The sequence below is a fragment of the Falco cherrug genome, chromosome 3 (genome assembly GCF_023634085.1).
Source record: "Falco cherrug isolate bFalChe1 chromosome 3, bFalChe1.pri, whole genome shotgun sequence".
In the NCBI taxonomy this organism is placed as follows: domain Eukaryota; kingdom Metazoa; phylum Chordata; class Aves; order Falconiformes; family Falconidae; genus Falco; species Falco cherrug.
This window is the reverse complement of record NC_073699.1, coordinates 67,074,732-67,099,479: the sequence shown is the minus strand read 5'-3', so window position 1 is coordinate 67,099,479 and position 24,748 is coordinate 67,074,732. Positions and strand designations below refer to the sequence as shown.

The following is a 24,748-nucleotide window of genomic DNA, read 5'->3' as shown; positions in this document are numbered from 1 at the left end:
GTGCATGTGAACAAGTGTCAGCATCATAAAGCATAATTACTAGTTTTTTAAAAGGAAATCACAATTTTTAAAACACTGTTACTCTTCAAGTAATTTCCTTACATTTAAAAACTATATTTTATGGCATAAAGCAAAAATATGTAACAGTAAAATGACTTTTTTAAAAGCAAATTATAAAACGATTTCTACCATCTCCCAGGAGCTCATAGCTATTATTTTTGTATTTATTTTGTTCCCTTGCATTGCACATCACATATTCTATACTACAAAATATTGACAGTTTTACAAGCACAATATCATGCCAATGACTGAACACACTACCTAAAATTCTAAAAAATCAAATCTCTACAAAACTGAACATCAATTTCCTAACTCAGCCTGTGAAAACACTAACTTTCACACTTCTGGAGCAGTAGAGTGGACAACACTGGAGAAAATTCAATCCCCACCTCCACAAAACCAGAAAACAAACACAACCCTCTTAGACGCCACCACAAGTTTAATTCTGATGCATTGTAATTTGATTTATATAAATTAACCAAATTATTTGAGTATTAATTAGGAGCCATAACTTATCAAACAATTAGTCTCTGTTGACTATTGTAACTGGTTCTTGGAAGGATAACAAATTCACTGGAAAGTTAATTGAAGCAAATTTTATGTATGTTGTATGCCCTTCTCAAATTCATTACAAATTATTTTTATATTTCCATATCACCTGTTGTGTCTGTATTAAACAGCTATGCCCTAGAACAATTTATCTTGAGCACAGATTTATTTGCACTTAATATATGCCACTGAACAAGATTAGCTATACTTGAACAAATCTTAAATGCTGATTATTTTATTGCAGTTCTTATAAAAACCTTTTACATTCACAGTTGTACATGGCGGTCATGTATAAAAGGAAGGATTTGGGATTTTGGGGTAGTTGGAGACAGGGATTATTTTATTTTCTTCAGACAGGCATTTTTTGCCATTGAACTATGTATGATATTAACCATGATAGAAGTTTCTACATCACGTCTCAGCAGTTCAGTCAGACAACATCAAAGTAATATTTATTCTTGCATTGCATTGCAGTTGGAAAGCCTTTTTATTATATTAGAATAAAACAATATACTAAATTCATATATTACTGGATTTTTAGACAGAAAGTAGACTTTTATTATTATGACATCAGATACTGTTTCTGAAACAAAAGCTTTTCAGTTCAACGTTCTGCCTCTTCACTACCCATAGAAAACTGTTCCAGGATTTCACTTAATTACACTTGAAAATTTTAGGTCAATGTTCATTTGAAGGTTCGACAGTGCCAAAATTATTAGGGGTTTTTTAGGTGTTTTGAGTGGGTTGGTTGGTTGGTTGTTTTTTTTTCCTCATGTAAAGGAAATGCTTTCAAAAATTAACTGGTTGAAGAAAAATAGAATTTAAGTAACTTTTTCCCAAATACCACTGTTAATTGGAGAAAAGGTAATGATCTAATTATGAGAGGCTATGACTTTCATTCCAATTATTATCTTCATATGAAACTTGGATATACAGTAAATTACATACCAGTAGATGATGGTGAGGTTATCTTCACTTTCCACATTATATTAACCCACAAAAGTAAATGATTTTTTCAATACACACACCCTAACATTTAACTGGTGTGAAGATGTTAACAAAGTCAATATTAAGTTTCATGTAACTACTTGTAACTAGATAAAAAAAAATTCCCACTGAAAATACACCAATAATAACAATTTCCATCCTTCTATCACTTCTTTGATCTGGATTTATCCAGATGAATTTCATCAGACGAAACTGAAAAAATACATGAAGAAAAAGAAAACGTAAGGGGAAGTTAGAAAACTTGCAATCAGTCATTGACTGTCACAGATGAGTAACAAAAAGGAGCAAGTCTACCATGGACCTTGCACTTTGGTACCTTTTACTTTCAATACAGCCTAGAAAGACAGGAGTTTCTCAAACAATCCTAGCCACCAGCATACTGTCATTGGTGGCAAGATCTGGAAAAGATGTCAAAAGCTAAAAAGGAACTCATGAGAGGTCCTATCACCCACTGACTCTCACAATGCAGGCAGAAAACACACCAGGAGTGGCACCTGCCGTGCCACCTACCCTGCAAGCCAACCCCTCTTCTGTTTTCAGGAATGACGAGAGTTATATTCTTCTGCCCGAGATTTGGGAATTTCCCTAACACCTTCTCCATTCAGCAGAGCTCAGCAGAAGTTTTCACCATGACAAGGTATGACGCCTCAACAGGAATAGTTTTCATTTTGCTGGTGCCCCCACACAGGAGTTTAAAAAGTATAAAAAGATAATGAGATTAATTTCACAGACTTGATTTTTCCAACCTAAACATTTTCCAAACTTTACATTCATAAGAACTATTGAGTCTCTTCAAGTTATTGTGCAATAATAAAGTCTTGAAGATTACACTTTTAGAGTTTTCAGCATCATAAGACTGACTGCAAGATACTACTCGCGCAAAATAGTTCAGGTAACTTTTCCATTAACTCAAAATGGGAGTGTTTAAACCAGAAACAATTTCACTTCAGAAAAGAACAGGTTGGAAGACTATTAGAACACTCACATTTGTTTTATTTTCTTCTCAGTGATACACGGCAGACAACCAGGGAAGAAAGGTGCTCTGAAAGAAAATATAAAGCACACGTTTCAGTGGAAATCTGAATATGCAGCAGCAGACAGAGAAAATCTTTTGAAAATCCAAACAATTCCATCAGAAACCGAACAAGACAGCTGCTGTCTCCTGATGGAAGCAGAGGGCTGGGGCAAAGAAAAAGGTGTGTGTGGGGGAATGTTCTGTGGGAACACAACACTGCCAAAAATCTCTTCAGCCCAGATACCCCCTTGGCTGATGCGATGTGGTCAAACACAGAAGCATCCAGTGACAGTCTGAGAAATTCAAGCAGTGTTTTCCTTCCTTTCTTATTTGAAAGGTGTATAACTGAAAAGACAACACGTATCATTAAGAAATAGATGTGAAGTTGATCACGCGATGATAGATGACCTAGCCATTTCATGAATAATTTGGGAAAATACATTTGAATTACTTCATCTACTTGAGCAACATTTCCCATTTAAATAGCTGGAACCAACAGGGATTCCTTTTAAAAGCTGCCCTTCTTACTGTGGCAGGCTCAGCTGAGAACACAATGCCCTGTTCACAGCCATGCAAACTGGAACTGCAGCTGAACAGTTTTGCAAATTAAAGGAAATTGGAAATTTTGAAGAACAGATGAGACAACACACATTTAACATCAGATACAGGTGTTCCTAAGTTTTACAAACCTTGCATTACCTTTGCTACAGCTCCTCTTCCTTTCACTGTATGTTGACTCTTTCCTCCACACATGACTGCTCTAATGGCACTTGAGCTGTCAAGTGTCAGGAGCAGACCAGATTCCATCACACATTCCTGCGCCATCTGCATCCAAAATACTTAATTCTCACCCACCAAAAGTGAAACATCAAGCATCTTGTTTATCTTTCCTTCCTCATTCTACACAAGGAAAGATTCCTTTCCTTTTTAAGCCTGTTTCCTGAGGGCTGGTGCCCTGCCTACAACCCTCAGCAGTACCATCTTCAAAGTTCGCACTTTGAGAGACTCAGTAGCTTACCAAAGCATGCGGCAAGCTGGCTTGAAAGAATCACAGCCTCCTGTCTCAGGAGGCAGAACACCTCTTATTTCTGAGTTACTTCCCAAAACCAAACAAATAACCATTGCCTCCACTCCCTACAACATCCTATTCGTACTTTACATGGCTTTGACAGAAAAGAGTAGGTATTGCCTTACCAGGAAAGTCACAGACGTGCATGCTAATGCCACACGGAATGCTAAAATGCTCTGCTAAACCTCAGCCTTTGAAAAGGAAAAAAAAAGAAAGAAAAAAAAAAAAAGCAAAGCACACTGCAGGCAAATCACATGTGCTGGAGTGCTGTGATCAAACTTTGCTTCAAAATATTATGGATTTCTACTAGATCTTACAGCTTTCTAATCGTTGAGGTCTTAATTGCAGAGGATGACTTAATTCACACACATGCTCAATGCCAAGCCCTGCCTTGGTACAAGGGTTATGTTATCAGGCATACAGCAAGCTTTCTGTATCTGGCAGCGTCTTAGAATTTCTCTTCCACTCTCACAGCTGTGAAGCTGATTGAATAGGAGGTAGGAATAACTAGCATTACAGGCATCTTGACTATAAACATTTCAACCCCACCTGGATTGTGCTAATTTTACAGGCGGCTGTAAAATTAACTCTTACTCACCTTTCGCCACTTACCAAAGACACATTTGAGCACAAGTTTATTTTTCCCCAAATTTTCTGAAGTAGAACACACACAGAGAAGAGCATCACGCAGACTTACTAACAAAACCCCAGCAAAATCCCCTGTGTGCTGGGGGACACCACCATACCAGCCCCAGCAGTACAAAATAGGAGAAGGCAGTTTCCTCTTAAGTGGCAAAAACTATGAATTATTTCTGGTTAGTGTTTTAGGACTTAAGTACTTTTCTATGTATTCTGTAACTTACCAGCTGCAGACAATACGAAGAAGAGTTACTTTCTACCAAGGTTGGGGGTTTGTTTGTTTAAAAAATAAAAACTAAAAAAAAGCCAACAAAATCAAATCAGTTATAAACAAGACCTAAGGAGCTGGTAGTATTTCACTGAATTTGAATAGTGACTCTAAGTTCCAACTACACAAAAACATGGGAACAATTGTACATATGTTTTGTAACAAATTGTTTATCCTCGATTTTCTCATTTATTTGTGTAATTTCCCAGGGTTTAAAATGTCACTCCCTTTTTAAAGCAAATGGACAGCATCCAGTGAATATATGGAGATCGACACTGTGGTGGTGGTGTTCTTTTTTTAACTTTGCAACTAAGTAAGAACTATTTGCTTACTTGGAAGACAAGAGATGGTGTGTTACCTTTGACGTACATCTAGATGAAATGGAGACTTTTGTTACAATCTATTTTTTTTTTTAAGGGAAAAAAACCAACAAATAATTATCAAAAAGTTAGCTTACAGTATATACGCAGACCTTTTAAAAAATATATTCCAGTTATGTTCTGGCAATTTTTTTCTTGCTTTCAAAAGTATGATTTAATATAATCAATATACAGAAATACTATGAAAAGTCAACTAACAAGTTAAACAATATAGAACAGTAAAAAAATATAAAAATATAAACCAGTAACCATTAAAATTTAAATGTTTAAGTCAGATGTCCAAATTTTACAATGTCTTTCATATTTTTTGTTTTAGATCATTACGGTATAGAACACTCCACAAATCTTTTTGTGAATGAAATTTTTATTTACACACCGTATCCAGAAGCAGATACATAAATCCTTATACAATTATTTTTCAAAAATGTGCAAGAAATTACTATAATTTTGTTTACAAACCAAAACACATTAAAATCAATGGACTTTGGATAATTCACTCTGTGGCGTGCTTAGTACAAATAGTGCACACCAGGTCTGAAACAGAGAGAAGTGTAAACTACAGCAATCTGGATTGTAAGCATTAACTTCATGGCACTCAGTCACCACTATAAAAATTCTTCAACCCAACAGGTATTCATACAAAATTCTTTAAGAATTTTTCATTATCTGAGTAGAATTTAGAACACTTTCCAGATACAACAATGCCATATTTCCCATATTATGAACTACCATCTAGCCCATTTTTTTTATTTATAAAGAATGCTTATAATTTTTATTCTTTGCAGTCATAAAAAGGTTTTAAGAAATTAAATTGGCAATCATGAATTTATCCATAGCTTAGCTCAGAATTTGAAAGTTTGGAACACAGAAATACTTCTCATCAGAATCACAGCCCATATATTGCTGGTATGCTATTTTAAATTCATAATTCCAGTATTCACATCGATAAAATGCATCAAAACAAAAACTGCACAAGATTTCACTTAGCCCAGCAGTCAATATTCATAGAAAGAAATTGACTTTAACAAAATGCAAAGTCAGCTCATCTGAGAAGAAAGAGTTTAACTAATAATTGCATTTCTGATCCTTCTGACAGAAAAAGATTTTGATAAAAAGATGGCATTCACTATGGCAACAGTAGGATAAGTGCTATATCCTTCAAAGTATAGTATAGATTAAAGTATACAAATCACTTTCAGTTGTTCCTAACACTGGATTACAAAAACCAAAAAAAAAAAAAACCACAGAGGAAATTGTGCAAATTTATTTTTCTATTTCCAAATACAAGGTGTGGTTTTACTCTTCTGATTGGTAAAACAGACAATGTTATCAATAACGTCAATCATTTCAGATGCTCAAAAAAAAAATTTTATTTCAAAGTTTCATTTTCAAAAACATTTTTCCCACAATTCAATTGCATAAAAAGCATATCTTTTGAATCCTTAAACTGTTGTGCTGAATAAATAGCCATATTTCTACTCTATAAGGATCACAGTCGGTTAGCTTTTATTCCTAGTGTATCTACTTCCAAAGGCCCCCAAACTATGCTCCATCATCTTCCTATTATCTGTCAAGGAAACTTCTTTCCTCTAATTTTCATGAAGCAGAAGTCAACACAATTTTTGTGGTTACGCTGAGTAATTCTAAGTTGTCTCATAACTAAATGTTACTGTGTTTCTTTCATATTAATCTTTATTATAAGAAACGGTAAGTATCTTTAATGTTTTCAAAGTAATTTTTCTGGGTTCCTTCTCCTGGCTGGCCAGTTACCTCAGCATGAAAAAAATACTCTGAGGTTCTAATTAATGAAACCTGTAAAAGTAAGTATTTGTGTCTACTTATTACTGATTTAAAGTATTTTGAGCTTAGTAGAAATATCACCACCACTTTTTTATTTAGAAGCAAAGCGGTATATGGTTCTCATATCCTAGGCATCCACCACTTTACAGTGTTCCTTTTGTGGAAGATTTGGGGGGGGGGGGGGGGGGGGGGGATGTGAGCGGGGAGAGTTAACTCGACCTGATTAAGTTCACAGGTGAAGAACACAGCAAGGAAGGCCATTAAAAAGATGGATAGCTGAACCAAAGTGTTTAAAAAAAAAAAAAAAAATGCATCAACTTGTATCAGTGAACGAACGAACATTTACAAAGGCATGGGCAAGAAATTTAACGTGTGTTCTTACACATTTTTCAATTCAGGAACAAGACCAGGATATTATAGCTTCAAATATTTATGTTTCAATGTAATGACTGCTAAATTAATGCATGTGGCATAGGATAAACATATCTAATCCATTCAATAGTGGTATTAAAATGGCAAAGAAAATATTTAATATACTATAATCTTTCAAAGATTCTGTAGAATGCATAGGTCCTCTAGCTTGTATGGGGAAAGAATTTTTAAAGTGAAGAAAATGCCAGAGGTCTTCTTCCAAAAGTATGCGTCTGAAATCCATAAAAATGATTTTCTTTTTCCTCCCCACAGACAGAATCAGAACACTGTACCATACAATAGGTTATTGTGCCTTCTGAATAAAGTTAGTGGTCCTGATTCAGGGCCGGGGGGGGGGGGAGGGGGGGGGGGGGGCAGGGGGGGAGAGGGGAGCTGGAGGGGGGTAAGTCAGTAGAGGGAAAAAAAGAAAACAGAATTCACACTTTCATACATAATATCTCAATGGCAGAGCCAACAAATTATCCATATAGACTGCTCTAGATTATTTTTTTTTTAAGTTTAAAACTTTATCAGACTAAAGAAAGAATCCTTATTCTCCCTCCCTTTAAAAGCAAAGGCAGCCTTTATCTACCTTTGATTTTTTTTATTTTTTAGTTAAACATTATGGTCAAAAAATAAATTAAAAAAATATAAATTTTGTCTATCAATTCAGGCAACCCAAGATGTAGTGCTACTGCACCACCTTGCAGCAATACTGTATTCATTATTAAAGACTTATTTCAGGGGACAAAAATATTAGCTTCAACAAGAAGAAAATGACCTAAACAAGAAAGCTCTATCAAAGATGAACAGCATTTTCTAAGCTGATGTTTACTGACTAGCCACTCCTACCAGAAATGGGGAAGATGACATTCTAAAATACAAAACAAGGGGTAGAGGCAGGCAAAGCAAGCCTCCCTCCCAAATTAGCTCCCTTTTACAAATAACTCATAAAAGATAGAATCATGGGGAAAAGAAACCTGAAACAAATCAGAGAAATGCCATGGATTAACCTTGTATGACAAAAATATTAATGTAGAACCTGTACTCCCCACTGAAAGTCTTTTTCCCTACAGAAGGTTAGAATAACTGTAAGCTTTCCAAATGCCAGAATCTTTGACAGATACAAACATTTACTTAATTGATTCAATATTTCATATGTCAAAACATATTTCATGACAGTAAACAAACATTTTCTGCATTCAGTGTATATCCAAACCTCTTTTCCCCATAATTTGAAAGGCTGTGAGAATAGAGCTTTAGAGATGCATTTTAAGCATCTTTCATCCAAAACATTATCAGTCCTGTTCCTTCCTCCCCAAAGGATACCCAAAAAAAAAGGGGGAAATGATCCAAAGGACATTAGTGTATTACTGCACTTTTGAAATGAAAAAAATGCAGAAAATGGAAAATAATAAAAATCCAAGTAGCTTGAACATATATTGTAGAAGTCATCCTATTAGAAGTTTTACCCCATCCTTAAAATGGCTTATCAATTTATGGTCTATTCCCACCCCAGCAAGAGGAGGCAGGAGGGAAAAGGACAGAAAGAGGGGACCTGGTAGGTGTTCATTTATGTAACTAATGGCATGATTTTAAAAGACAGTATTTGACAAGACCCCAATACCACAATTTCCTTATAGGTACTACACATTGACTTTCATAGGCTTTTTTTTTTTTTTAAAGGCCATTTTTAGAAGGACAAAATACTGAGACAAGAAGAAGGCCGAATCAGCCTTCTCAAAGACAAGAGTCTACAGACAATACAAGGTTTAGGAGAAAGGTGGGGTTTTTTTCCAGAGATATGCTGCATAACCATGTTCTTATCACACAGCTCTGCATGTTCTACATTAGGACATATCTCTATAGAAATTTATAATTAGGATACTAGGAAATAATTTTTAACATAGATGTAAATTCTGTGATTTAGAATACCAGTATGTTTTTTTATCCACAATCATTTTTTTTCAAACAGGCTATTTTAAAGGAAAAAAATTCCATTCAACAAGTTTCATTTTACTTTTACTTATGGTTGAATACACATGAAATGTGCTTTCAATGCATAAAAATCACAGTGGATAGCAGCAAAGGACTTGGGGGAAATTAAGGAGAATTTGATCATTCACATTGTGATTAATCTGCACATTGATGAAAGATAGCTATTTCACACTTCTGAAAATAAACTGGAGATCATTCTTCCCCCCACCCCCCCAAAAAAAAAGAAGCCCCCCAAAATACACAAAAAATCCCAAAACAAACATAAATCCAAAATGCATTACTTTCCTTTTACACACAAAAATGAAATATTTTTATGGCAGCAAAAGATTTTGATAATAATGAAAGTCTGTAAACTGTAATTCAATCTCTTTTTGTTGTTGTTGTTCCCAAAGTGCAAGATGCAAGATTCCCGTAAGCTTTCAGTAGTGCTTTTCCTGTAAATAATCCTTCATTTTGTTTGGCAAAGGCAGTTTCTGAATCAGGTCTATTCTGGTGTACTGACGTATAACAAAACGACACAGATATTGTAAAGAACGCACCTGCATAAACCGAGATACTGGATTTGTCAGTCTCACTGGGTAAGTTGCAGATCCAGGCAGTCGGGATCTCGAATAGCAGAAAGCTCCATTTTCAGAGTCCCTGATTGAATGTTCAATTAAGTCAACTATAGACGTATGTCCCTCCACATCTGGTTGTTCATAAAAGCTAAACCTACCATTTGAGTGTTCAATTCTAGTGTGAAGAGTTTTTCCATGGGAACGAAAACTCAAACTTAAAAGATAACGATCATCAGAACTATCTCGAACGAGAAACGAGCCATCAGGCACATTAGCTAATTTTCCCTCTGCCTCCCAACGTGTAATGGGGCCCCAGTACCATCCTTGTTTTGCAAGTTTTTTCAGTTCTTCTGTGAGACTTGTCACAACCATAGGACCACTGTTCTGAACAGAATCATAAACTCTTCCAACTCCAGGGGCAGTGTTAGGATCAAAATTCAAATGGCAGCGCATACTTTCAGCCACATGGGCATCTGTGCCATTTAATCCATTGAAGTTCCTTTGGATTTGATTATTCTGCATTGGAGGTAGCAAAGGCGAGAGTGGAGGGACATCGCTGTGATTAACTCTTGAGCTTTGCAACATGACCCCTGTGGTACCAATCAACAAGCCATTCACTGTCTGGTCCACAAAGATATCCGGTGCAACGACTACATCCTGATCCACTTGGCTCTCTTCTTCATGGAAAGCATTCCCCCCCACTTGAGAAGAAACAGTTGAAACTTCCATGGGTGAGGAACTATCCAGACAGTAACTACGTGATCCTTCCAAAGGATACATTCCCTCATCTAAAGGCACAGTATACTGAATGTAGTCCTGAGGCATTAATCCAATAACTACAGGCACATGTTCATCAATATGAAGATGCAAGTCCCCATTCTGAGATTCCGTATTTTTTAATGCATTGTTTTGTTCCTGGAACACGCTGTCTGACTGCAAGTCATGGAAGTCCTTTCGAACACCATTCAGTGCTGGGCTTGGATTAGAGGAATGGACCAAGGCCTTCACTTTCACTTCCATTTTGATGCAAGTCTCTTCTGAATTTGTAGGTCGAAGAGGCCATGGAGTTGGACTGTAATGGTGATTACGGAGGGAGGTGGATCTCAGAGGTCTTTGAGCTCGCACATCTTTGAAGGTTATTGGAGCAGATGAGGAAGAAAAGGTGTCATCATCTGCAGAGCTTACAGATGGTGTGCTGCCTTTGCCTTTCTGTTTTTGTTTTGCTGAAAGCCTCCTTTTTAACGTACCCATTAAGCTTTCACTTTTTGATCTATTTTTGCCGCCTTTTTCATCTTCACTATTGACTTCACAGCTAGCCAAATCTTTACCATAGCAGCTGCCAAACAAGGAGTCATCTTTTCCAAATTCACTTAACGATGGCTGCTGAACCACTACAAAGTCACTTTCATCTTTACTTTTATTTAAGTTAAAGGACTTGCGAATTGTTTTGAGACTAATTTTCTTCATTATGACAAGTTACCAAGTCTGGCTGATCAGCAGTGCTTGTGGTGATACAGCCCTAACACATGCAGAGCAGCTTCTGCTTCATTTATGTGTTTTATCCAGTCTCATTTAACTTCAAGAGCCATTTCCTGGAAACAAATAAAAAAACAATTAACTTCACAAAAGAAGTATTTTAAAAATTATGCATAAGGGTTTCCCCCTCTCCAAACAAAACAGAAATTGCAGTACTTAAGTAACAGGCATCAAATAGAAGTAAATACAGGCAGCTGACTTGGAAACCAATCAGGCTCAAAAAATGTATCTTCTACATCTGCCTTGGAGATTTCCACAACTTTTTTCTGATTTCACCATGCTATTTTTTAAATACACACACACACATTATATCACACTCACGGGCACATACATTTAATGCCTGTATATAAAATGTTCATGCACAGAAACACTCCTATCTTTCAGAAGGCTCCTAAAAAAAATTGCCACAAAAGTAACTACAGAATACAAAACTATAGGAGATAACAGGATTCCTACACACAGGTTAAACTGCAATTAGCCCTAAAAACATGGTCTTACAAGGTCATACTTTCTTTACACAGGGAAGTTGAGCAATATTCAAATAGTTACATAATTATAGAAAAACTAACTCTAGTGAAAAAAATAGACACCAACAGCAAAGTAGCATCTGTTCAGAGCAAGTCACAGGAGTCCCCTCCTGAACATCTATGAAAGAGAAGTTATTGCCAAACTCTGTTTTAGGCACAGAGGAGGTCAAATCACAGGCTATCCCTGCTAGCACTATTGGAGCTTTTCTTCCTTCAGTACCTCTGTCACGACTAAGTGGACACATCTGTTCACAACCCAGCCAATTGCTCCCACCTGGCACCTTCAAGCATCATGTACTCACCTCCTCCATAAATTTGACTTTTCAGCTTGGTTTTTTGGGGTGGGGTGGCAGGGGCTGTATGTTTGGGGAGTTTTTTTGTTTGGTTTGGGGGTTTTTTGTGTGTTTTTTTAATGTTGGTTAGACCTTCCAAAGCAAGCAGCTCTGCAGAGAGGGAAAGAACAAGAAGGGAAAGAGGACAGAGGGAAGCTGCTGCTGCCACAAAAATAGTCTTACTGTTAGTACTAGCCATTATTCCACGTACCTCCAAACATGTGTGATGTTAGCAGCACAAAGTGCAGCAGTAAGCCTGGCTCCAGGCTAAGCATGGCAAGCTGGAGGAGCCGAAGAATCTTTCGAGAAATCTTTCAAGCTTGGGGGACTGAGGGGAAAGTAAAACAGTCCTTATGCGTGCGCTTCCCACTTTTCTCCCATAGTATCGCAATACAAGCAACTGAGAAAAATAGTGCAATGAACTAAGTTTTATTAACTAAACAGTGTGATTTTCTTAAAGAACCATTCAAAAATTGCAAAAAAGCATGTAAAGAGAATGACTACTATAATCAAACATGAATCCATTGACTCTTGTCATCTATCCTCTTGTCCAGCCCAGCTCTTATGGTCCTCAAATACACAAAGGCTAAAGTATCATATCCAAAGCAAACTGAAAGACAATGCAAAGCAACTAAGGATTCTGAGCTTCAAAATATCTTGAAACATTTTAAGTAAAGCCCTGCTGCCGGGGTGTTGAACACTGTTCTCATAAAGAGCAGAAGCATTAAAGCTTGATTTACTCAGATTTCTACCCTAGCCTTATCTTCAGATTCCCTACACTACCTGCATTACCCTACCTCAAAGACCTTTTCTGTCTTTGCCATAACCTCCAACATTTCCTAAGTCCATTTTTTGAGTGTCTTCAGCTCTTCTCATTTCCTTTTCTTTTATCAAACTAAACCACACTTTCCTTTCTCTCAACAGGGAGAAACTAAGTTTCTCTTCTGCCTGTAAACTGATTTACTTGCCATCAGCAGAGAACAAAACACCCCCAAAAAACTTGATTCCTAAACAAAAGACTAAGAACTAACCTTTGCTATAAACAAATATTAAAACCTTAAAAAAAAAAAAAAGAAAAAAAAACCAGGACCAGTATTTTATTAGAAGTTCACTGCTTATTTGCCACTTTTAACCTGACCCCTGTGGTACCAGGGGTCCTGACACATTAAAAAACATATTCCACTTACATAATTTGGAGATGATACTGAGATATGCACAAGTATTTTCAAACGTTAAGACACTACTTTTGTTTTCCTTGTCTTATGACAGATAAATGCAGAACCATAACATTTCATGTTTTGAAATACTTATGTTTAATATGAGCTCCATATGTTTGGAATTGGGAAATATGGAAGTACTGGGAAAAAACCCCACACAAGTAGAATATATTTAGTGGGTTTATATGCCTGGAATTTGGCATATCAGAATAACTGACGAAGTACAGTATTAAGAAAAACCTACAGATAAAGGAAGAGTTACATGTCAACTATAAGTAGACTCAAAACACCTTGTTGACCTTCTATTCCTAAACCATTTGGGTTTTGCCATCTTAACAATACTCTTACTTATAGTAATTACAGTACTCTTTTCATTATATATAACTAAATGAACCTACAAAATGAGTGAAGAATACAACTTCAGGATTCTATGCAGCTCCTAAACCAGGGGTCTTCAAACTTCTTAAACAGGGGGCCGGCACACGGATGAAGTGGCAGGCAGTCATCTGCGGCTGCTTGGTTTCCCCCCCAACCCCTGGCGGGGGGTGGGGGGGTCTGTAAATACCGGGGGCTGGATTGAGGACCCTGGGGGGCCGTATCCAGCCCACGAGCCGTAGTTTGAGGACCCCTGTCCTAAACTGACAAAGTCAGAGTCTTTTTCACTTGGTAAATTTAACTGTGCCTTTGTGTATGTAGTACCAGAAGCTTAGGAATCCTCAATGTTTCTACCATGAAGCCCCAATGTGAAATCCACAATGTTCTCCAACTGCTTCTGACTGACATTCACAAGCCAATACTATTTCCACTTTACAAGATATGCTCCCCCATCCTTGTGGGGAGTACACCACAGTGTTTGCAGTTCCTAACCCTAAAAAAGCTAGCATGAAACAAAGTGAAATCTGCCTTCTAAGCTATGGACAAAATAAAAGAATGTTATCACATTGCTGATTTGGAAGAGAAGTACAGACCCCAAGGCTGATTCACCAACTTTTTTTATTGATGTTTCAAAGGAATTAGTTACCTAAAATGTGGGTGAAAGAATAACATTTCTTCAGCTTCTCCATAAGTCAAGGACTAAGCAAGTCACTTAAAGAACAGGCTCTCATCACATACTAGTCTTTCAAAATGTGTTTTTTTAGAAATTAAAATTCAGTATGTAAAAAATATTCTCAGATAGATCTATATGGCAGCACACAGAGAAGTCAAAATTTTTCACTTTGGAAGTGACTACTGAGCAAAAGTGTTTTACATCTGTCAAGTCTACTTTAGCCAATATCTTTATCAAGCAAAATGAGCAATTATCCAAGTGCACAACTCACCATTTACATCATTGTAACATTTCATATAAAGAAATAATAAAGGTTTGAAGTTCAAATATAAACCACATAAACAATATGAATATAAACCAGAAGTCCAGCTCATTCATCCAAGAAAAGACAATTAAAATCTAGTCAATAGCAGTCCAGGTCAAAACTCTCTAAAGTAAAACATACCCTACAGAGAGATGACAGCAAGCCTCTAAAGAAGTCTCCCATATGAGAATCATTCTATTTTATGACAACTTTTACACACATTTTATCCAGGACACAAGAAAACAATACACCCTGAAACCAAATACCCTAATTGATCCAGATACTCTTCTTTCTTTGCACATACTTAAATATCTGAAATTTTGCATTGCATATTAATGTGTTTAAAAGTGCTGTATAAACAGCCCCCAATATATAGAACACTCATACACTTGCAAGCGTATAATTTTCCACTGTCTACATCTAGAAGAGCCCAGCATGCACCTCTTCCTGGAATACATCAAAATTAGCTACACAAATTCATAACCCTCAGCAACACAACGGCTTTTGCTCTCATTACAGTCAGCATCACCGAAGTCTCCCATTCATATGCTCTTCCAGTGCCATCTGCTGTACAGTGAATTAAGACAGTCTAACTGGAGACACCTCTAGAAATTCTTCTGGCAGGTGCTTAGAATTATAAACAGTCTCTGAACTATGCCAACATACTCCCAAAGCCTGGTGGCTATGTACACAGAAATACCTGGAACACACAGACTGAAAATGGGACAATCAATCAGACCCAGAAATAATGAAATTTTAACACACAGAGTAAAAGGCAGAATGAAATGCTGGCTTCACCACAAATTCTGCATCTTGGAATCTTTAAAATTATGTAGGTTGACAAAACACAGGCCTCTGGACAAAAACTACCAGACTACTACCCAGCAAACACAATGGTCCCCTCTGTGCTTATAAAAATAGTCAAAAAACATGTATTGATCACAAATGTGAAATTAGTGAAGAGAATTGAAGGTAAAACTTTACTTTAAAGGCTGCTTCTCAGAAATATGAGAAGCAGGTCACACGATCATGTATTGTTATTATGGTGGTGGCCAGCACTGATTCATGAAAAATTATGACAGTTTAAAAAAAACATACATAAATCAGTTTGTGCAAATCCAGTTTGAATATTCAAGACTTCAGAGTAGTTTCAGTTTGATCCTATAAAATGGTTTCAATGAACTACAATCACATTGCTATCTCAGTGCAGTGCTTGCAAAAGGACACCAACAAAACCTGATTATTTATAATGGCCTTTATTAATTTCTTACCTTTTTCACAATTTTAGGTTATGTGCACTCATTTCCCAAGATAAATGCTATAAACAATGCTGCCAGAATACACTACTATAGAAATAAAACAGCATTAACTTTTAAGAGTCAGGACAGAAAACATCATACTGGAAACATACAGCGAAGTATAACTCATGATTGAACCAAGAACTGTCTTTACAAAGCTTAATAAAGATGCCATCACAAAAATGGCTTGGAACTATTAATCAATGACACTGCAGATAACTTACACTTTCCCAAAATAAATGTTACTCTGCTATATTCTATATGTTTCTATGAAGTGAAACAATGGAGCGTTGAACTATTTTTTTGAACAGCTGTACTATTCCTGAAGTCTGGCTATTCATGAGAAATATATAATCCTTCATTCTTACATTGAATCATAGTAAGACTGCCATCATTTACAACTTCAAGTTACTGCATTTTTAGCATAATTATTTCTATTAAGAAAATAACTAAAAATAACCTGGAAGTGTAAAAATGTTTCTGCATTCCTGGGGCATGACAAGCACCAGGTTTTCATTACAGTCTGATAATGAAGCCCAGTCTACTTATCTGCAGAAGTACAGTTCATCTGCTGTCCCCAAACTCTCACTGAAATATATTCATTCATTACTTGGAAGGGTGTTTTAAAAAGAGCATTCTAAGGTAACACAGATTTCAAGTTCTGTATTTTGGAAATTCCTAAGTGTCTAAATGTACTCCAGAGCTCCTCAATCTATTTATGTAAATTCCTGAGAAGTTGTTCTCCATGCCTGTTGCATTGATTTTACTTCAATAATGAAGTCTGCATCACTGGAAGTTACTTCTTCAAATCAGTAACGACATTAACTCAAGATATTTCCTGCCATGTACTTGTAGTTTTAGTCTATACGAGTATAGCAACTACAAATAAAATATTAGTTACATAAAAAGAGATTAAATATCTGTTTTGAACACAGTTTCTGTGTTCATAGATACATGGCAGCTTTCACATTTCTCATTATACATGTCATTAGCGTACTGAAAATGGAGAAGTTTTTCCCTTCCCTAAGTTTCAAATAGATTCCTACACTGTATTACTCTCTAGTTACACCTTGAAGACAACAACAAAAACAGACCACACCACCCCCCCAAAAAAAAGATGGCTTTAGTAGTGGCTTGCTTGCTAGTGGATGAACACTGTTTTAAAATAAGATCACAAATTTTATAAAAGCCTACCCTCTCCTACATACCTGCTTTTCTAGTGAGTGTGATGCAGCTCAGATGCACACCTTCATATAAAATTGGAATAAAGGTAAAAAACAGATGATAAGCTTATCTGATAGTACTTTATAATCAAAACAATTCAAGAGTACTTAAAGCCTTCTATTTTCAAGCTAATTAATCAAAGACCTGAATACTGAGTTGATTTTATTCACTACAAATTTAAACTTCCACCTTCTAAGATTTGAACAGCCGAGGAAAGTAGTCAGCTTCTCTAGAGGCCAATATAATTTAACAGGTCTTACACAGATTACAATTCAAAACAAACAAACAAAACCCAACAGTAAGTCATGTAAATTCTTTTTTTCTTCCTCCTCCTTTTACAAAGCTTTAAGGGAAAACAGTCCACAGGCGCTAATGTTCTAACCACAGAGTAACCCTGATCACTATGAGCAACTTTTAGCCAAAAATAAGCAAGATACACCTTTGATAGTTAGTAGAAAAATGGGGTAAAATAATAAGAAAACCTTAATGCAAAGGGATTTTTCTTCACCACCATTAGTGGAACTAACTGTATGCAAAACCAGGAACAGAACCATTGAAGAGGTCTCAATACCTTGACTGCTTGCCTCTGGCCTGCTGTTGAAAAAGGATGTCCCTTAACATCTGGATTTCCCTGAGGTTGGGTCTGTGTGTCCCCCGTCCGTGTCATCGTGCCCCCCCCCCCCCCGTTTTCTTTAAACACTACTTAATCATGGCTGCTTGCAGCAAGTCCTGTTCTTCTTTCCCATATTTGGTTGCAGGACGGAATATTTCTATCCGATTGGTAGTTTTCCTCTGGGGAGTAACTAAAGAGTGTTAAATGGCATCTCCGTACTACAGTTCATCTGTGTATATACAGTCTTGTAACTACAGTAATGTCATCTCTACAACAGCCAAAACCAGTTTAACACTAACAGTCCTCACCCAAGGTGACGTGTCCCTTATACAAGAATGGCTGATTGGGATGCATGCCTGCTTCTGGGCTAACACAGACATGCTAACCTGGTATATTAAACGGAAAACAGCACCAGTTGATATCAGCTGGTATCAGTTTCAAAGAAAGCACACACAGCATCAAGATACTAGTGGTACTGCTGGAGTAGGAAACTCTGGGGGAGCTCGTGGATGACAGCCAGAACAGTAACCACTTCAGCCACTCCTACATCTCTCACCAACTGGGAATCAACATCCAAACAGGGAACAAAGCAGACTGTACTTTTTATACATTTACTAAAAAACTGGCACAAGTACCACCTTTCATCACTTTCTTTTAAGCAGACATCTGATAAAAAGTATACTGCTAACAAAGTTTTTCAAGCATACTGAAAAAATACAGGGAAAAAGGAAGCCACAACTTGGCAAACAAAAATAACCCAGCAGATCTGTGTATGCCAAGCCACTGAAAAAGAAAGTAGAACATTTTCTGCTGAATCAAGTAAGAGAAGTCACTAAAGAAACCTGATGTGTGTAGTCCCTGTGCATGTGTTTCACTGCAGGCAATCACATCCATGAGCGCATATAAACCTTTGTTTTTCTTTTTCACACAGCTGTGCAAAAGCAGACAAAGAATGAGAATAATGCTTGGTCCAGCTCAGTTTTCATTTCTTGCTATTTTACAGGCTGCAGCAGCCAGACTTGCAGCAGGCTGTCTGTCAGCAAAAATTAAGTTTAGCTTCACAAGCAAAGGTTAGATTTCCTTGGGAGATGATGTATGAGAATTCCTTTCTGAGTAAGGGTCTGTCCCCCTTCTCCATTCCGACAGGTGAATACACAAAAATGTTTCTCCTCCATTGTAAGAGATAGTGGTACCCTCAGCATGACAGGGGGGTCTTTATGCTTTCCTAAGATATTTATGCAACTGTCTTAAACCTTAATACGGTCATGAGTCTGAAAAGTTGTAAGACTACAATAATCTAGAGACCAGCTTCTCGTTCAGCAATAAGAACCAACAGCATGCTCTTTAGAAAGGAATAATTACAAAAATCTTAGGAAAAAATTGGTTTACAAAAGTTACCCGTAGAAATCTGTATACAATTTACAGTAATATACCACCTTTGGCAAGGAACAGATTCTGTGCCTACTTATTTGAGAACAACAACAGTGTTTGAAATTAATATAGTGAAAATGAAAGGAAGAACAGGAGAGACATCCAGCAAAACCAAAAAAAAATCGCATTTTCTGTGCTTCTTTTTATGAAGTAAGTACAAATGCCTAAATCCTGGCACACATGTTGAAAAGAAAATAACTTATCTAACTGTATGGATGCAGGCACTAAAACCCAGTCCTGAATGCAGCTTGATTCTGAACCACGATGCATTTCAAAATGAAATATAGAAGTGCTGTCTGTCCACTTAAAGCATATGCCAGAAAGACAGAAATAGTAAATCAGACCATTCTCTCCAAGTGATTTTTGTGGTCTGCAGTGATCTTGACTGTTCTCTTAATATTAGTGACCAAATAACATAATTGTGAGAAACAGTTTTCCAGCCCTTCCCAAAAAAGGAAACAGAACACTTAGCAGTCGTGCAACAGGTGAATATTACCACTTCATATTGATTTGTATTGACGTCAGTTTCACTTTTACATAGTGCTACTTCAGAGAAACACTGTCACTGTGTGCAACTTCCAAAACACAAACGAAGCCAGCTGAAAAGGGCCTGCTGCTGACAGGTATTTCGATGAGGGGACATAAAGTAGGTACCATGCATGACCTTTCTTACAGTGCTATCAGAAGAGACATTCAGCTTTCCAGGCCAAACCTCTGCCATGGACCAACTCCACAGTACACAGGGCACATACTAAAGGGGCAATACAGAAATACACCACCCAGTTAACACATGTACATGCCTGTCTGCATCCAGGAAAATAATGCTAAAAAAGAAAGGAAAACACTATAAGGGGAAGGAGAAAACTACAGGAAAAGTAAAGCCTTGTACCATATTTCTGCAGAGGATTATAAAGGTTTACACAGGATCACCACACACTTCACTACAGTACTTGCTGATATAAACACTTTCTTTTTTTTTTAATATTGTTATTCTGCCTAAATTATGAGCTGCTAATTTGTTAAAATCACCATGTTTGCTTCTGCCCATCCAATTCATCTGATGTGAAAATTGAGAGGAAGTAGCATTTACACACTGTAGCACCAAGCAAGTATGACTGATAATGATAATTATGCTTTCATTAAGGTGCAACATGGGATACTCTTCTTGAGCAGCAGAAATGAAAAGCCTAAAAACACCAGAAGAGCTAAGTCACATTCAAGGGTAGATGGGGGTGTTTACATAAAAAAAAAAACAAACCGAAAAACAAAAAACTGACATTTTAAACACCTCAATAGCCACACTATTTAGCCAACAGATAGCTTCATAGCACATATTTCTAAAACTGGTATCTTGACCAGCAAGTTGTAAACTGCTCACCTTCCCACTTCTGGGGGTGTCTGTCTGACAAGACAACCAGAAACATATGTAATCAGCCTTTGTTCCTACAAATAACATTCACCTGGCATGAAAGATACGCAAAAACAGGAAAAGAAAATTGCACAATTTCAAGAGTATAATTACTCTCAAAATATCCTGAAGAAAAAAATAAACTTTTTAAAATTACCCTAAAAATGTAATTTACTTTAGAACACACTTTTCTTCAAGTAATAATCAACATTTACCTAATCTATTCCATTAGCAATAAAAGAAATACTGAACTCTGAAAGAGAAATGCATTTGACACAGATTTCTCTAACACATACACAATCTGAAACACAAGCAGCTGAAACAAGTTTTTAAAATAAATTTGGTTTGAAAATTCACTATACAGAAAGAGGATTCTGCTTTTCTACCACATCAAGTACAGTCATGTTCTACAGATGGAGGACCTGTGCTTGAAGTAAGACTCTTTTTTTCTATTTTTCAGCTTCTCAAGAAGGCCTGAATGAAATGCAATACACTGCTCTTCTACCTACCATTCTGCCTTGGATCTCACAACTGATGATGGCTGCACCTGTGGCTTCAAATTCATTTTTCAGCTGGGTTAGTTTGAGTGGGGCTGAATTATCCTCTAAATTTTTACGACTAGGTAGGATCTCAGGGTTCTTTGCAGCTATCACCTCACCACTTCTACCATGCCATTTTCAATAACAAAAAAATGTTTTCTTTCATTAAAAAATAACACTCTATCCTCTCAGTTTAAGCTATGATGCAGCAGTCCTTTATAATGTAGTTAACCCTTGACATAAATGGAAGGGTTAAGTAGACCCATTTATGGTCTGAGGGGAGAGCACAGTGCCTTGATAAAAGAGAAATAGAAGTGGAAAGATCTTTCCCACAGCATCTGTGCAGCATTTGCACATGGAGTGAAACCACCAAGCATGCTGAAAACGAAGAAGCAGTTAATAAGGACATTCCTCACAATAATGGAGAGGAAGGGACTGACCTCTGGTTTGTGACTTCCTTCACTAAATTATCAGACAGAAATACAATGTATCTGCTACATGGACACCACAAAGATCCCACCATTCTCCTCCAGACAATACAAAAATGTTTCATGTCAATATTGTACAATACTTGCCTCTTATCAAGGCATTCGGTTGCCATACAACTCAAAGATTTAATAACTTTCAAACCCGCAGAGACTCCTACTTCCATGGCCTTTCTTTTTTGTGAACATTGAATCAGTTGGTACCTTTAATTTCTGACAGTGGAAAATTCTGCCAGAATACAAACACCAACAACTGATATTACCCTTATTCCCCAGACACGCATTGTGAAACAAATCTCATTTTTGTGAAATTCACACAGATTTCATTCATTCATTTTGTATTAGACAGTGCCATTTTTCCAAAGTAATAAACAATTGTTTTATTACAAATGCACACCATTAACACAAATATAACATACTGAAATATACTTTCATATTATACATATAACATATTGAAAGAGAAATAGACATTCAGTGAAATACATAATACCTGGGATGAAAAGGCATTGGTAACATTTAAATAAGAATTACTTTTAGTCAATCAAGGACATTCCAATCCTTGAAATACTCTATTACAGTATTTTATCTAGTTGCTATTATTGCATATAAAGTACAGGCTGCTACTCATGAAACAGAGTTCCCTAGTCACTTCTTAAAAGTTCAGAGTTAAACACACACTCAAAGACTAAAGTTTGTTTTAGCATTACTTCCTACTGAAACAAAGCTCCACCAAGCAAGGCTTCGTCTGTCTGTATGCTCTGCAGCCCCTTCAGGGCTGCCCAACAAAGTTTTATCAAATAAGCAGATAGGTAGCATCTCAACTGAGGAAATACCCATAGCAAAAAATCATATATCTTTATGTTAAAAAATCCAAAGCATGTACATTTCTAAATGCAGGAAAAGCTTTTTCTGGAACTCAGAAGTATCTCCAAAACCAAGGAGGAAAGTGGCGTGAAACAACTCCATCCCTCAGAGACAGGTTTCACAAAACTGTTTCATTGTAACAGAAAAAATGTTCACCTCCAACCATCAAGATATCATCTCTGTTTGTTAGAAGTAGACATGGTTTGCTACTGTGATTTCTTTTTAATTTCTGATTAGCAATTAAAAAGAGAAAGCTTTAAGTGATACTTCTTGTATCACTGTGGTAAGAAATCACTAGCAAAAAATACTAGAAATTAAAACCATTTTCTATCACATTAATTCAGAATTTGAAAGTATTCCCGAACCGATCAGTAAGTTCCACCAGCAATTTTACTTTCTTGAAAATTTGAAATATAATCACTAGAATAATCATAAACAACTTTTATCAGTGAGTGAAACACTTTGTGGTTTTCCTCTTGAACAACAACATATTAAGAAAAATCATTTTATATCCTTCTTCTGAACTATTTATATAGGAAACATAGTAGGCAATTACATTAAGGTTCAAAGTTCAAGAACTCAAAAGTTGAGAAAAGCCAGAAGAGTTGCCTGAGCAATTTTCCTCTTCTTCTTGCCTCACATACGGGACAAAAATGTTTACATTAATTCTGCTCTTCACCATGCTTTAAAATGTATGATCCTATCATATACTTACAGTATACTAATTAAACTCCAAACTCACAGACAGAATTAACGGCTTCATTAAGGAAATTTTTGCTGTCTCTGTATCAGATGCTTAAATGTTAATGCACTGGCATTCAATGCTCTGTTCGACACTTCATGAGCCAGAACACAGAGAGCTCAGTTTCAACTTTCTTAGATGGATTCATAACCTGAATAATATGCACCATCAGGCCAAATTAAGGCAATTTAATTCTGAATTTGTATTATGTGGAGTGATGGGGGGGGGGGGGGGGGGGGGCAGGGCAGGGGTGCTACCTGTTGAAGTTTTGAGTAAATACTTTCCTACTTAAATCTGGAATCTCCCTCATCTCTTCATGTAAATATAAGACGGCAACAGAACCAAACAAGTGTGACTCCAGTAGTTGACTGCAACAGCAAATTGTCACCCACTGAAGATCAGTTAAAACTTGTGGTCCTTTTCAGGGATTTATTGACAACGGAGGAATAAGCCAAACACAAGACCTTGAAATTCATCATCCCATCATTCTGTGGAGACATACCCAACCCTTCAGGATACCTTCTGTCCCTGATCATTCAGTCATGATTCAACTTCCTGACTTTCTTTCAAACTTTACAATTCAGGAGATATTTTACAAGGACTTTCCAGCCTGTTTTGTTTATCAAAGCAGTAAGTGAATGAATCACCCATCTTACAGTACAAAGAAGTAAAAGGTAGCTGAATGATGAGTAGAAGATCCATCAGTGGTATACCTAAAGGAGTTAAAACGATGATGAGGGAAAAAAAAAAACCAACCAAACTCAAAGAGCAAGATACCAAAGTTATGGAGGAGGGTAATGAAACAAACAAACAAATAAAAAACAAACCCAAAAAACAATTCCCTCCCCCACCACCATCAAAAGGAACAAAAATACAGACACACCCTTCAAGGTTAGTTCTAAACTATTGATAAAAGTGCAACCTACAAAGAAAGTAAATTCAGACTAACAAACAGGCCAACAATATTTCTGCCCAGAATTTAAGTTTTATGAGACAAACTCCAAGTCTGCTATACTGGTGTCTCCAGTGAGGTATGGAGTATTCTCACAACCCCTACCACATTCTGTTTGCGACATAACAGATCTGAGGCTGATGGCCTGCTTTCCAAAAATACAGTTCAAAGCAAAGTACAGTCTGACAGGCTGCAAAGGTCAGAACTACAACCAGTCCTAAATAAAAATAGAGATAAAACATCTGATTTTTGTCCAAGATATTCCCCCACACCCACACCCCCGCAGTACCTAAGCATAAGCAACTCCTCTACAAATCAACAGGAGTTGCAAGTACTTACAGCATTACTAGAAGAGTTAGGTTCCTTAAGGGTCCACAGACATGAAGACCTTATACGCAAAACATTGTTCATCAAAACCTTCTTCCCCTTTGCATACACAGAGCTGCTTCATTTAAGAAGCACCGAATTTCAGAG

The 24,748-nt window shown here is 36.8% G+C and overlaps 1 protein-coding gene across 3 annotated transcripts in view; it reads right to left on the bottom strand.

The window, feature by feature from the left end:
* Positions 1-5,334: 5,334 nt before the first annotated feature.
* SOCS6 (suppressor of cytokine signaling 6) overlaps positions 5,335-24,748 on the bottom strand; it is a 29,840-nt gene continuing 10,426 nt past the window's right edge. For 2 of the 3 annotated variants that reach the window (XM_055705414.1, XM_055705413.1), the window contains exon 2: positions 5,335-11,346. In XM_055705414.1, the coding sequence (XP_055561389.1) occupies positions 9,617-11,221 (1,605 nt within the window). In that variant the 5' untranslated portion in view covers positions 11,222-11,346 and the 3' untranslated portion in view covers positions 5,335-9,616. Of the gene's footprint in view, positions 11,347-17,811; positions 17,896-24,748 lie in introns of those variants that run through there. The other variant, XM_055705415.1, reaches the window with a different exon arrangement.